At 39.8% G+C, this 12,379-nt stretch overlaps 1 protein-coding gene across 6 annotated transcripts in view; it reads left to right on the forward strand.

Annotated features, from left to right (window-relative positions):
- The window catches only part of ABCG2 (ATP binding cassette subfamily G member 2 (JR blood group)), a 130,705-nt gene that overhangs the window by 50,201 nt on the left and 68,125 nt on the right, over nucleotides 1–12,379 (forward strand). For 3 of the 6 annotated variants that reach the window (XM_008523678.2, XM_008523679.2, XM_070614337.1), the window contains one exon: nucleotides 11,511–11,606. The exons of 2 other annotated variants lie outside the window; for them this stretch is intronic. In XM_008523678.2, coding sequence (XP_008521900.1) covers nucleotides 11,563–11,606 — 44 coding nt within the window. In that variant the 5' untranslated portion in view covers nucleotides 11,511–11,562. Of the gene's footprint in view, nucleotides 1–6,761; nucleotides 6,802–11,510; nucleotides 11,607–12,379 lie in introns of those variants that run through there. One more of the 6 variants, XM_070614336.1, reaches the window with a different exon arrangement.

The raw sequence follows: 12,379 nt of genomic DNA on the forward strand, positions 1-12,379 counted from the left end.
ATTGGAGGCCCAACTTGGATTTGAGGACAAACAAAAACATCGGGAGTCAAGAGGTCAGCTAAGTGGGTAGTACAGGGTAAAATCAGTATTTCCTGATAAGACCAGGGATGTATTCTGGCTCAAGATAAAGAAATTTAGGCATCAAAGAGAAGTCAGGAAGAACTCTGAACTCTGTAGAAACAAAGCTTTAGTAATAGAAATCCACCTCAATGATTGTTCTTTTAAATAATAACAAAGAAAAAACCTCATGCTGTTAAGGGAATTCTATTATGTTCAGTAATATGAGCCAACTTTGCACATTTACCTCAAACCACTTCATGCCTCTTTTGCATTTGTGATTGATGTACAGTTCTTTTTGTCTACCCCTGTAAACTTACCTCATTCATTCATTTAACAATAAGTTTATTGAGTACCTATCATAAAACTAAAAACTGGCCTTAAAAAGTAATTCAGGGGCTGACCTGGTGGTGTAGTGGTTAAGTTTGCACACTCTGCTTCATCAGTCTGGGGTTCCAATCCCGGATGTGGACCTACACACTACTCATCAATGCTGTGGCAGCATCCCACATATAAAATAGAGGAAGACTGGCACAGATGTTAGCTCAGGGAGAATCTTCCTCAACTAAAAGAAAAAAAAAAAAGTAATTCACACTTTGTAAGGAAAATACATAACTGAGCAGGTATAAAATTATGGACTAAGTACTACAACATATTTTATAAGTAGATATATTTATAAATATAAAAATAATACCATGAAACCAAAAAACCAAAAGTTGTTTCTTTGAAAAGATGAACAACGGGCTGGCCCCGTGGCCAAGTGGTTAAGTTTGCGTGCTCCGCTGCAGGTGGCCCAGTGTTTCATTGGTTCAAATCCTGGGTGCGGACATGGCACTGCTCATCAAACTACGCTGAGGCAGCATCCCACATGCCACAACTAGAAGGACCCACAACAAAGAATATACAACTATGTACCAGGGGGCTTTGGGGAGAAAACGGAAAAAATAAAATCTTTAAAAAAAAAAAGAAAAGATGAACAAAATTGACAAAACTTTAGCTAAACTGACTAAGGAAAAAGAAAGAAGACTCAAATTACTTAAATCAGAAACAAAAGTGGGGACATTACTACTGATTTTATAGAAATAAAAAGTTTTATAAGAGGATAATATGAACAATTGTCTGTCAACAAATTGGATAACCTAGACAAATTTCTAGAAATGCACAATATGCCAAAACCAACTCATGAAGAAATAGAAAATCTGAATAGACCTATAATTAACAAGGAAGTTGAATCATTACTCAGAAATCTCCCACAAAGGAAAACGATGGATCAAATGGCTTCACAGGTAGATTCTACCAAATATTTAAAGAAGAACTAACGCTAATCCTTCTCAAAAAATTGAAGAGGAGAGAACACTTCCTAACTCATTCTATGAGAGAGCACTCCCCTGATACGAAAGCCACATAGAGACACAAGAAAAGAAAACTATAGACCACTATCCCTTGTAAACGTAAATGCAAAAATTCTCAACATAATACTAGCAAATAGAATTCAGTGACATATTAAAAGGATTATACACCATGACCAGGTGGAATTTGACCCTGGAATGTGAGGATGATTCAACATACAAAAACCAATTGATGTAATATACCACATTAATAGAATGAAGGGGAAAAAAAGACATATTATCTCGATGCAGAAAAAGTATCTGACAAAAATTCAACACCCTTTCACAATTGAAAAAAAAACCACTCAGTAAACTAGGGATAGAAAGAAACTTCCTCAACATGATAAAGGTCATATATGAAAAACCCACAGCTAACATCATACTCAAATGGGAAAAACTGGAAGCTTTTCCCCTAAAATAAGGAACAAGACAAAGATGACTGTTTTTTGCCACTTCTATTCAACGTGGTATTGGAAATTCTAGCCAGAGCAATTAGGCAAGAAAAAGAAAGGCATCTAAATTGGAGAGGAAGAAGTAAAATTATCTCTGTTCATAGATGACATGATCTTATATGTAGAAAATCTTAAAGATTCCAAAAAAACACCTGCTAATTCAGCAAAGTTGTAGGATACAAAATCAACACACAGGGGCCCGCCCAGTGGCACAGCGGTTAAGTGCGCACGTTCCATTTCCGTGGCCCAGGGTTTGCTGGTTTGGATTCCAGGTGTGGACATGGCACCACTTGTCACGCCATGCTGTGGTAGGCATCCCACATATAAAGTAGAGGAAGACGGGCATGGATGTTAGCTCAGGGCCAGTCTTCCTCAGCAAAAAGAGCAGGATTGGCAGCAGTTAGCTCAGGGCTAATCTTCCTCAAAAAAAAAAAAAAAATCAACACACAAAAATCAGTTGCTTTTCTATACTCTAGCAATGAACAATCTGAAAAAGAAATTAAGAAAATTTCATTTACAATAGCATCAAAAAGAATAAAATACTGAGAAATAAATTTAATGATGAAGGTGAAAGATTTGTACACTGAAATCTACAAAAATTGCTGAAAGAAATGAAAGAAAACATAAAGAAATGAAAAGACATCCTGTGTTCATGGATTTGAAGATTTAATATTGTTAAGATGGCAATACTACCCAACAATCTACAAAGTGAGTGCAATCATTATCAAAATCCCAATGGCATTTTTTTTGCAGAAATTCACCTGAGTCTCAAGGGACTCCAAATAGCCAAAATAGTTTTGAAAACGAAGAACAAAGTTGGAGGTCTCATACTTCCTGATTTCAGAACTTACTGCAAAGCTACTGTAATCAAAACATGAGGACAGACAAATGGACCAATGCAATAGAAAAGAGAGCCCAGGAATAAACCCTTGCATATATTGTCAATTGATTTTCAGCAAGGGTAGCAAGATCACTCAGTGGGAAAAGAACAGTCTTATCAAGAAATGGTGATGGGAAAACTGTATATCCATATGCAAAAGAATGAAGCTCGACCCTTTCCTTACACTACAGACAGAAAACTAACTCAAAATGGATCAAAGACCTAAACCTAAGAGCTAAAACTACAAAACTGCTAGAAGGAAACACAGAGGAAAATCACTATGGCATTAGATTTGGCAGTGATTTCTTAGATATGACACTTCCTTATTTTACAGGATGATTTTCATCCTGGGCCTATGACCACTACATGCCAATAGCAACCCTCAGACATTATGATCACCAAAAAGGCTACTGGAGATTTCCAAATGTCCTTGTGGCGGGGGCGGGGGGGGGGGGGGCATATACTGCCCCTAGTTGAAACCATTGCAAGATTGAAAAAAATTCTGTGTGCTATTTAATAGCATATTTTCAGAGATGGGAGAGAAAACTTCGTTTGATAACGTATCTTTTCTGCCCACTCTCCTTAGCATAGATAGTTAAATTGGCTAATTACCACTTTGGAAATGTCACTTGTTTAAAAATTAATTTTTTTCATAAAAATAATATATCTCATTTTAACCAATTCAAACAATGCAGAAATTTTAAAAAGTGGATGATAAAATAATAATTCATGTTTTGGGCTTCACTCTTGACAAAAAGACCTCTCTGATTTAATTTGAGGCCATAATAAATACTTGGAGGTTGCAGACATGGGTTTTAGTTTCATTTTAAATGGTATCAATTGGTTTCCTACTATGCAAGACGAGATTGACTCACATTTCTTTCCACCTCCTTTCACTTCCCCCTTAGATTTTATAATTTGTAAATTTTTGTGTTTATAATATTTACATTATGTTCTGTAAACATAATTTCCACAGAGTATAGTATTATTTTTCTATAAAAATCTACTGATCTTTTTACTTTTTCCAGAGTTCCTTATGTTTAACTCTGTTAATTAGCTGAATTTTGTTGTTAAGTAGTATTTAGTGTTCATGGATGCTGTCTGCCCTGACTTCTTTTAAGGTCGCGAATATTTGCCATCACATGGCAGAGTTTATAAGACACGTAGAGAAATACTATAACTCCCAGGAAATTAGGTGCAGGGTAAGTATATTCCATTATTAGGGAGGGTGTAACATTTAAAATTAAATTTACTTTAAAATCTGTAGAGTACTCCTTTTCTTCTTTCTTTGTTTATTGTAGTATTTTCCAATTCTTCTAAATTAAGACATATTATTTGTGTGTGAGGAAGACTGGCCCTGAGCTAACATTTGTGCCAATCTTCCTCTGTGTTGTGTGGGATGCTGCCACAGTGTGGCTTGACGAGCAGCGCTAGGTCCACGCCCAGGATCTGAACCTGCGAACCCCGGGCTGCCGAAGTGGAGCGTGGGAACTCAACCACTACGTCACTGGGCCGGGCCCTATAGAGTACTCTTTGATTTTTTTTTTTTTTAAAGATTTTTTTATTTTTTTTCCTTTTTCTCCCCAAAGCCCCCCAGTACATAGTTGTATATTCTTCATTGTGGGTCCTTCTAGTTGTGGTATGTGGGACGCTGCCTCAGCGTGGTTTGACGAGCAGTGCCATGTCCGCGCTCAGGATTCGAACCAACGAAACACTGGGCCGCCTGCAGCAGAGAGCGTGAACCTAACCACTCGGCCACAGGGCCAGCCCCGAGTACTCTTTGATTTGACTGTGATCTGCCTATAAAAAGGAAGTAAATATCTTTAATTAAAGGAGTTGGTTAAAGATGACATAGAAGATAAATTTGAAAATTACCAAGATAGAGTCTATATCTTTAAAGATATGAAAATATTTATGAAATACATATGAAAATACTTATGAAGAAAATCATTTGTTCTCTGAAATTTGCTTCAAAATAATCTGTGGGAAATGGGTGAAAAGAGGAGTATCAATGGAACAAATTGGCCTCTCGATGATAGGACATAGAGGTGCATTATACTGTTCTTTCTACTTGTGAAGTGTTTGAAAATTTCCATAATTACAAGAACAAGTGAAAAAAATGACAGATCTATCTGAGGACTTCTATTTTCAGCAACAGAGACCCTGGAACTACCCGGCTACATAATATCCAGAAATGCTTGATTAAATATTAAAACCCCCTTTTCAGTGATTGGATAAGTCCACTGAGATCAGTAATGGAGCAGAGGCTAGGCAGATAAGCTCAGTTTTAAAACCCCTGGATATCCTGAGACCTAACAACGGTCGTTCTGACCTGAACTGCGTTGCACAGAGGGAATGAAGACAGAGCCTTGCGTCCACGTAAGATGTAAGCATAATGCCCAGACCCAGGAGAGGTACAGAAAAGGCGACCTACAAAGGAAACCCACCCTGCAAAGGTAGACCACAAAAAAATTCCCATCTTGGCCTGGGCTGTGAGTGGAAGTTAAGAAAAGAAGGAAAGAGCCTCCCTTGTGAATTTGTAACCACTTGTCAGTTCTGAGGTAGTTTGGAACCTGAATCCACATTCTCTGCATGATCCAAAACACTAGCCTGTAGTTTAAAGGCTATCAGCATGGTGATATCACCAGGCATCTGAGAGAAGCAGACAAAGGCTTTCCCAGATAGGCCTGCCCTCAGCCAGGCCTCAGAGAATCCCTGCAGATGGGCGGCCAGCAAGAGAGTCACCAAAAATGATCAGAAAACAGGAATCAGGCCAGCCGTAGGTAAAAGAACGGGAACCACAAAGACTTTAGATATGATAATTATCAGAATTAAAATGAAAACTGCTTGAAATATTTTCAAATGTAATAAAAAGGGCATTAAAAATGCGCAAGAATAGGAGACTATCAAATGATTAGGCCAACTTGAAAAAGAACAACATAGGACTTTTAGAAATTAAAAAAACCCTGATCATTGAAATTAAGAATTCAAGCGGATAGAAGGTTAAACAAAAGATTAATACAGTGACTTACAAGATATACCTGAGGAAATTATCCAAGTTACAGCCACAGAGAGATTAAAGATGTGGACAACATGTGAGGAGGATTAAGAGACATGGAGGAGCAGAAGGAAGGCCCGTGAGACAGATGTGTGTCTCCCGTTTCCTGTAACTGGAGCAGCCCATAGGGTACATCCTTAGCCAGGGTTGAGCAGCAATTTCTTTAGGATTAACATGGCATTTCATTATCGGTCTTACAAATTGCTGAGGCTGGGCAAGCCCAGGATAGTAGCTTGTATCTCACGTACTTTTGTTGAGGAACAATCCAATTTGGGAAGCCCTGTTACTGAGCAGAGAGCAGCAGAGGTACCCCAGCTTATCCAGCGGTGTTAGAGACTTCGCAGAGGTGACAGGTGAGACCTGGCACTTCATAGTCAGAGGTCCACTCCAAGGACTCTTGGTACCCACTGCCCCCCTTTAAGGAGGCACAGAGGCCTCTAGAGTTCCCAAGGAGGAAAGATGGGCTGGGGCAGCTTCCCACCCACGAGCTATGTCTCTGCCTCAATATCCCCATCCACACATCACAGCCACACATCCCAAGGCAGAGCTGAGCAGCGCTGTGTCCCACCACCTCCACGCTTTTAGAAGTGGGCAGCCCCATCCCTGCCCTGGGCTTCGAGCGGTGAGCCTGGCGCCAGTCCCCTGCTTCAGGTAGTTTGAGTTCCCTTTATTCAGCAAAACTCCTTACCACCATTACTTGTTTCTAGACCCAAGGTTCTCAACCTGTAAGCTTTAGTAATTCTTACCATTTTGGGTTTCTTTCATGAAGATATTTATCTTGGATTTGCAACTGCCTAGACTTGTTTTTCTTCTTTTGTTTTGATCCATTGTGGCTGAGGGGGATTTTGAAGGGTGAGCGAATTCCTTCTACCTTCTGTCTCCAGTTATTATTTTTTTTTAGCAGTTTTTACAGGAGATAATGGCGTCATTATTTCTTCCATCAGCACTAATGTAAAGAGCCAAAATGTGAGTATAAATTGTTTCCTAGCTGTATGACCTTAGGCAAGTTGCTTAATTTCACTAGGCTTCAGTTTCATCACCTGCAAGATGGAGATTTTAATAGAAGCCACCTAAGGGCATTGCTGTAAAGATTAAATGAGATTTATAAAACCCCCATAAAACCTGAAGGCACTTAGAACACTGCCTGGCAAGTATAAGTACTCACTAAATATTAGCTGTTATTATCAGCATTGGGAAAAATTAAGGTTATCTTATGATTATTTTATTCAACCCTGTGCCATAGATATTATCATCGTTAATGTAAGGTAAGAAATTGAGGTACCCAAGGGTCAAATAGCAAAAACTGTGGCAGTGAGATGAAACTTGGGCACATCTAGATTGGCTTGTGGCTTTGTCATACACGGAATAATTAGTGTATGTTTCTTGGTCTAATATGGGTTCTGGGTGAGGTAAGCATTTGGCTTTGTTGACATCAGCTATTATAATATTAAGCATGACAGATGTGAAAAATTCAGACATTGTGTACTGAATCATACGTCATTTAAGGTTCATTACACTTTAACTTTAGTTGCTCCCATCAGCAAAGTCTTATCTCTACAGGCAATGAATGTTTATAGTGGTCATTAATGTATCATACGAAAGAGGTCAGTCTCTCACGAAACTCCCTTCCATTTTTACAACAGAGCAGATTCAGGTCAGGAAAGATAGGCCCCTGACTTACATAAGATCAACTCACGTTTATTATTCAGTCAATAAATACTTGTCAAGTATCTGTTGTGTTGAAGGCCCTGAGCAAGGCACTGTTTAGGAAATACACTGAAATATCAGACATACTTTCTACCTTCGTAATTTCCGTTAACGACACTGTGAAGTTTTCAACGTTCTATCAGTTATCAGTTACTGTAAATTCTTCCTTTACAATGTTTCTTTCATGTCCCTTTCTTCACAAATTTTTCCACCATTGCTCTGGTTTGGTCTTTTTTCTCATTTCCAGACTGGTTTCTGCCTTCCTACATCCCTTCATCCATTCTATACATGAACTGATTAATCTTTCTAAAACACTACTTTGACAATGTCATCCCTCTACACTTAGCTTTCAGTAGTTTCTCTCTATCAAGATAAATCTGAACTCCTTGGTTTGGCATTCAAGGCCTTCACAATTTGGCCCCAGGAGATTCTCTCACATTTCGGCTCAAAGACACAACCTCTGAGATGCTTTCTGGGAGATGGGTTCCATGAACAAATGCTGATACGTGTTCTGCAACGATGCAGCCTACTTGACTTGTTTTAATCTAGCGTTTCCCCATCTTTCTTTTCTTCATAACACTCCTTGTAGTTTGGAAGATAAAAGTCTTTCCCTAATTTGGTTGTTCACTATATATACAGGTTCACAAATTATTGCCGCACAAGGCAGAATGTGGAAAGTGGAGTTGAAAAGACCTCATGCTCGAGTGACCAGTAAAGACCTTGACAGTTTACACTGCTAATGTATAATTACATTATAACTAAAAAATGAGTACTGGTAATTCATGACCACAAATGAGCCAGGAGAACCATGAGCTCACATTAGAAACCTTTAACAAAGCAAACAAAAGCTGTTTACGAAAGAACTCCCCAGAAAAAAATGTATTTGTTGTGGTAAAATATACACAACATAAAATTAATTATTTTAACCATTTATAAGTGTGCAATTCAGCAGCATTAGATACATTCACAATAGTGTGTAACTGTCACCAGTATCTTACCCAAACTTTCCCATCACCCCCAATCACCCAGGAATTGTTAAACTTCTGTGCATACTAAGCTGAGATGTTTCCTCCAGTCTCAGTGTCCCATGACCCTCATCTCCAGATAGACTTAGTCAAACCATCCATAGAGCCCTTATGACACTTATCATACCATTTTCATTGTGAGTTATCCATTTAGATGTCTCTCTGCCCTTTATTATGTGTTGTTTCTCTTCCTCACTGCTAAACACAGGACCTAATGCAAGGGAAGCCCCCAGGAAAACATTGCTTAACGGGCACCGGCTGCCTCTGCTGGAGGGAGAAATGCAACCATGGCTTACGGGCTCACTCTCTTCTACACCTCTGCTACTCTTTCCTTTTCCTTTTTCTTTATGCTGTTTCAAGCATAATAAAGGGGAGAAGATGATTTCAAATTTCAGGCCTCCACTTCCACCATTCTAGTGGATGATGGGCTTACTTGACCATTAGGATTCTTTCCTGATTTAACACTTTCGGATGGATCTCAAAACTGGAAACAACCCAAAGGCCCATCAATAGTAGGATGGACAAACTGCAGTATATTCATACAATGAAATCTTACACAGAGGTTAAAATGAATAAACCTTTACTACATGAAAATATGTGGACAAATCTCATATAAATAATGTTGAGTAAAAGAAGCCAGGCTCAAAAGAGTAACTACTTCATTTGTATACACTTTAAAAAGAGACAAAACTCATGCATAATGATAGAAGGCAGAAGAGTGGTTACCTTTGGAAAGGGCAGTGACTAGGGTGGAGCATAAGGGAGGCTTCTGGGGTATTGATAATAAATCAGCTGTGTTCACTTTATAAATATACATCAAGCTGTTTACTTAGATTTTCTACTTGTTCTGCATGTATGTTATACTTCCATTTAAAAGTTTACTTAAACCAAAGACTTTATGGATATGTGAAATTTAGCTGGGTGAGCTCTCAACATTTAAACTTGCAGCCTGTTTGTGGGGACGAGTGTCACATCGTCTGCCCCGCTTTCTTACTCAGCAGGTTAGCTGTGAGCACCTAATCAAATGTAGTTTTTTCCCTGCCGTGCTTATTTTTCAGAGCTTGACTACCTCTGTGAACTTTATAACCAAATAAATTATTTCTTAATTGATCTCTTGTCTGCTATTTAAAGCAAATCACATGAACCAAGGTGGTCTGGCTCCAGCAGCTGGGCTCTTAACACACCTACCACCTCGTCACACACACAAGAACACATGCACCTACATGCACACCTACACACACCTATGCACACACCTACACACACATACACGCATTAGCCTGTCTCTTTCTGTATTAATACCATCTTCTCTTCTCTTCTCCATATCTATAAAAGACTTTAACAACTGGTTTCTGGCGTATCTCTTCTCTCCAAGATGGTTGCTACCTTGGCAAAGTCTGTTTATTTCCGGGATCAGCTCATCCCCCTAGCTTCTGTGCTCTTTGATCTTCTCAAGTTCACCTCCAGGGGAGTCAGAATTCTAAAGATCCCCTCCTCCCCCAGCCTCCAAGATTCCAGTTCATCCACTGGTGATTTAACCAAACATGAATCTAGGTACTGGTCTGAGGAATTTTGAAGTTGTAATTAAAGTCCCAAGTCAGTTGACTCTAAAATAGAGAGATTATCAAGGTGGACCTAATTTAATCACACAAACCCTTTAAAAGGCAGAAGAGGAAGTCTGAGAGATTTGAAGTGTGAGGAGGATTCAACCTGCTTTGAAGATGAAGTGAATCACATGAGAAGGAATGTGAGCAGCCTGGTAACTGGCTGATAATCAGCGAGGAGACAAGGACCTCAGTCCTAAAGCTGCAAGGAAGTGGATTCTGCCAACAACCTGACCTAAGAAGCAGATTCTTCAGATAAGAGCCTCCAGATAAGAGCCCAGCTGGCTGACACTTTGATTTATTCCTGTGATACCCTGAGCAGAACCTAGCTTCACCTGCCTAGATTCCTGACCTCCAGAACTGTGCCCTTTAGACAGAATAAACAAGCGTTATTTGAAGATGTGAAACTGATGCTAATTTGTCACTTAGCAATAAAAGACAAATACGCCTCCCTTCCGCTTACATCATCCTGCTGTCATGTTCAAACCATGGCCCCTGTCAAAACCTGGAATGCCAATATCAAATGCCAGTTTCCTATTCAGTGACCTCATCCTCCTGTTTCAGCTCTTTGGCCTCCAAGTGACCCTTCTGTAGGTTCCTTTCCACCTGTCTCTTCCTGGCTTCACTTTCCTGTGATGGATCACTTCACCCACTCGACTCCTCACTCCATTTTTCTACTGCCTTACCCACCCAGCAAAACCACATCCTAGAATTTATTCAACCTTCTAATCTTTTCTATCTTTACTTTGTGAATGGGAAAGCCGTGCACATTTATGGCTTTGATGCCACTACATTTTTTTTAAAGATTTTATTTTTCCTTTTTCTCCCAAAGCCCCCCCGTACAAAATTGTGTATTGTTTTTAGTTGTGGGTCCTTCTAGTTGTGGGATGTGGGATGCCGCCTCAGCATGGTTTGATGAGCGGTGCCATGTCCACGCCCAGGATTCAAAAGGGTGAAACCCTGGGCTGCTGAAGCAGAGAGCAAGAACTCAACTACTCGGCCACAGGGCCGGCCCCTGCCACTACATTTATAGAATCCAATCTTAGGAGTTCTTGGTGTTGCTGTGCAATCTTTAGTGTTGGGAGGAAAAACTTTCCCTCTACCGATTTAGTCCAGTGGGGTAGAGGAAGAGCTGAAACTTCACCGACAACAGACAGGTGAAAAGGGAAAAGGTGAGGTATGGAGTTTATGTGCAACTTAATGGGGGGAAGGGGGTAGGGCACAGAGAAAGGGCTTCTATGGGAAAACAAAGGGCTTTTAGGAAAGACAGATAGACTTTTAGGAAAACATATAGGAGAATGACAGTTGGTGGTAACGTTTGTTTACGTGATTTTTTATCCAGGTGTCAGTGGTAGTCTTCTTCCTGGCAGTGAAGATGCCCTGAGAGGGGATTTATGGCAGCTTCACTCTCTGAAGGCTCTGTCTTTAGTCAGATAAGGTAAGGTCCATTAAGGCTTCTTTCTGCATTAGCTGTTTCTCAAACGTCTTCAGTTTAAAGTACTCTTTATACCAACTTTGTGGGTCTGGGTGGATCCCTATATCAGCATCCTTTTTGTTTCCTTGGAGTTTGTAGTAAGCAGAATAATGGCCTCCCAAAGATGTCTGTGTCCTAATACCCAGAATGTGAATATAAGTTACCTGGCAGAGGAGAATTAAGGTTGTTGATGAAATTAGGGTTGCTAATCAGATGACTTTAAAATAGGGAGATTATCCTGTTTATCCTGTAGGTCTAATGTAATCACAGAGGTCCTTAAAAGTAGAATAGGGAGGCAGAAGAGGAGAGTCAGAGAAAGAGATGTGATGACAGAAGTAGGGTCAGAGATGCTCTGTTGTTGGCTTGGAAACTGGAGGAATGGGGCCAAAAACCAAGGAATGCAGGCAGCCTCTAGAACCTGGAAAACGTTCCAGAAAGGAACCAAGACCTGCTGACGTCTTTGACTTTATCCCAGTGAGGCCCATGTTGGACTTTTGATCTACAGAAATGTAAGATAATAAATTCTTGTTGTTTTAAACCACTAAGTTTGTGGTAATTTGTTACTGCAGCCATAGGAGACAAATACTGTGCAGGCCTATTTCAGTATCCATCCTGTCCTCAGGTCACCTGTAGTCTCACTCACACCCTTACCCTCAGTGGATCCACCAGCTTCAGAGAGAAAGTGCGGTTATGGGCCAGACATTCTTTTAATTTTCTTTCTTTTCCCTAACCAAAAT

The sequence above is a fragment of the Equus przewalskii genome, chromosome 3 (genome assembly GCF_037783145.1).
Source record: "Equus przewalskii isolate Varuska chromosome 3, EquPr2, whole genome shotgun sequence".
In the NCBI taxonomy this organism is placed as follows: domain Eukaryota; kingdom Metazoa; phylum Chordata; class Mammalia; order Perissodactyla; family Equidae; genus Equus; species Equus przewalskii.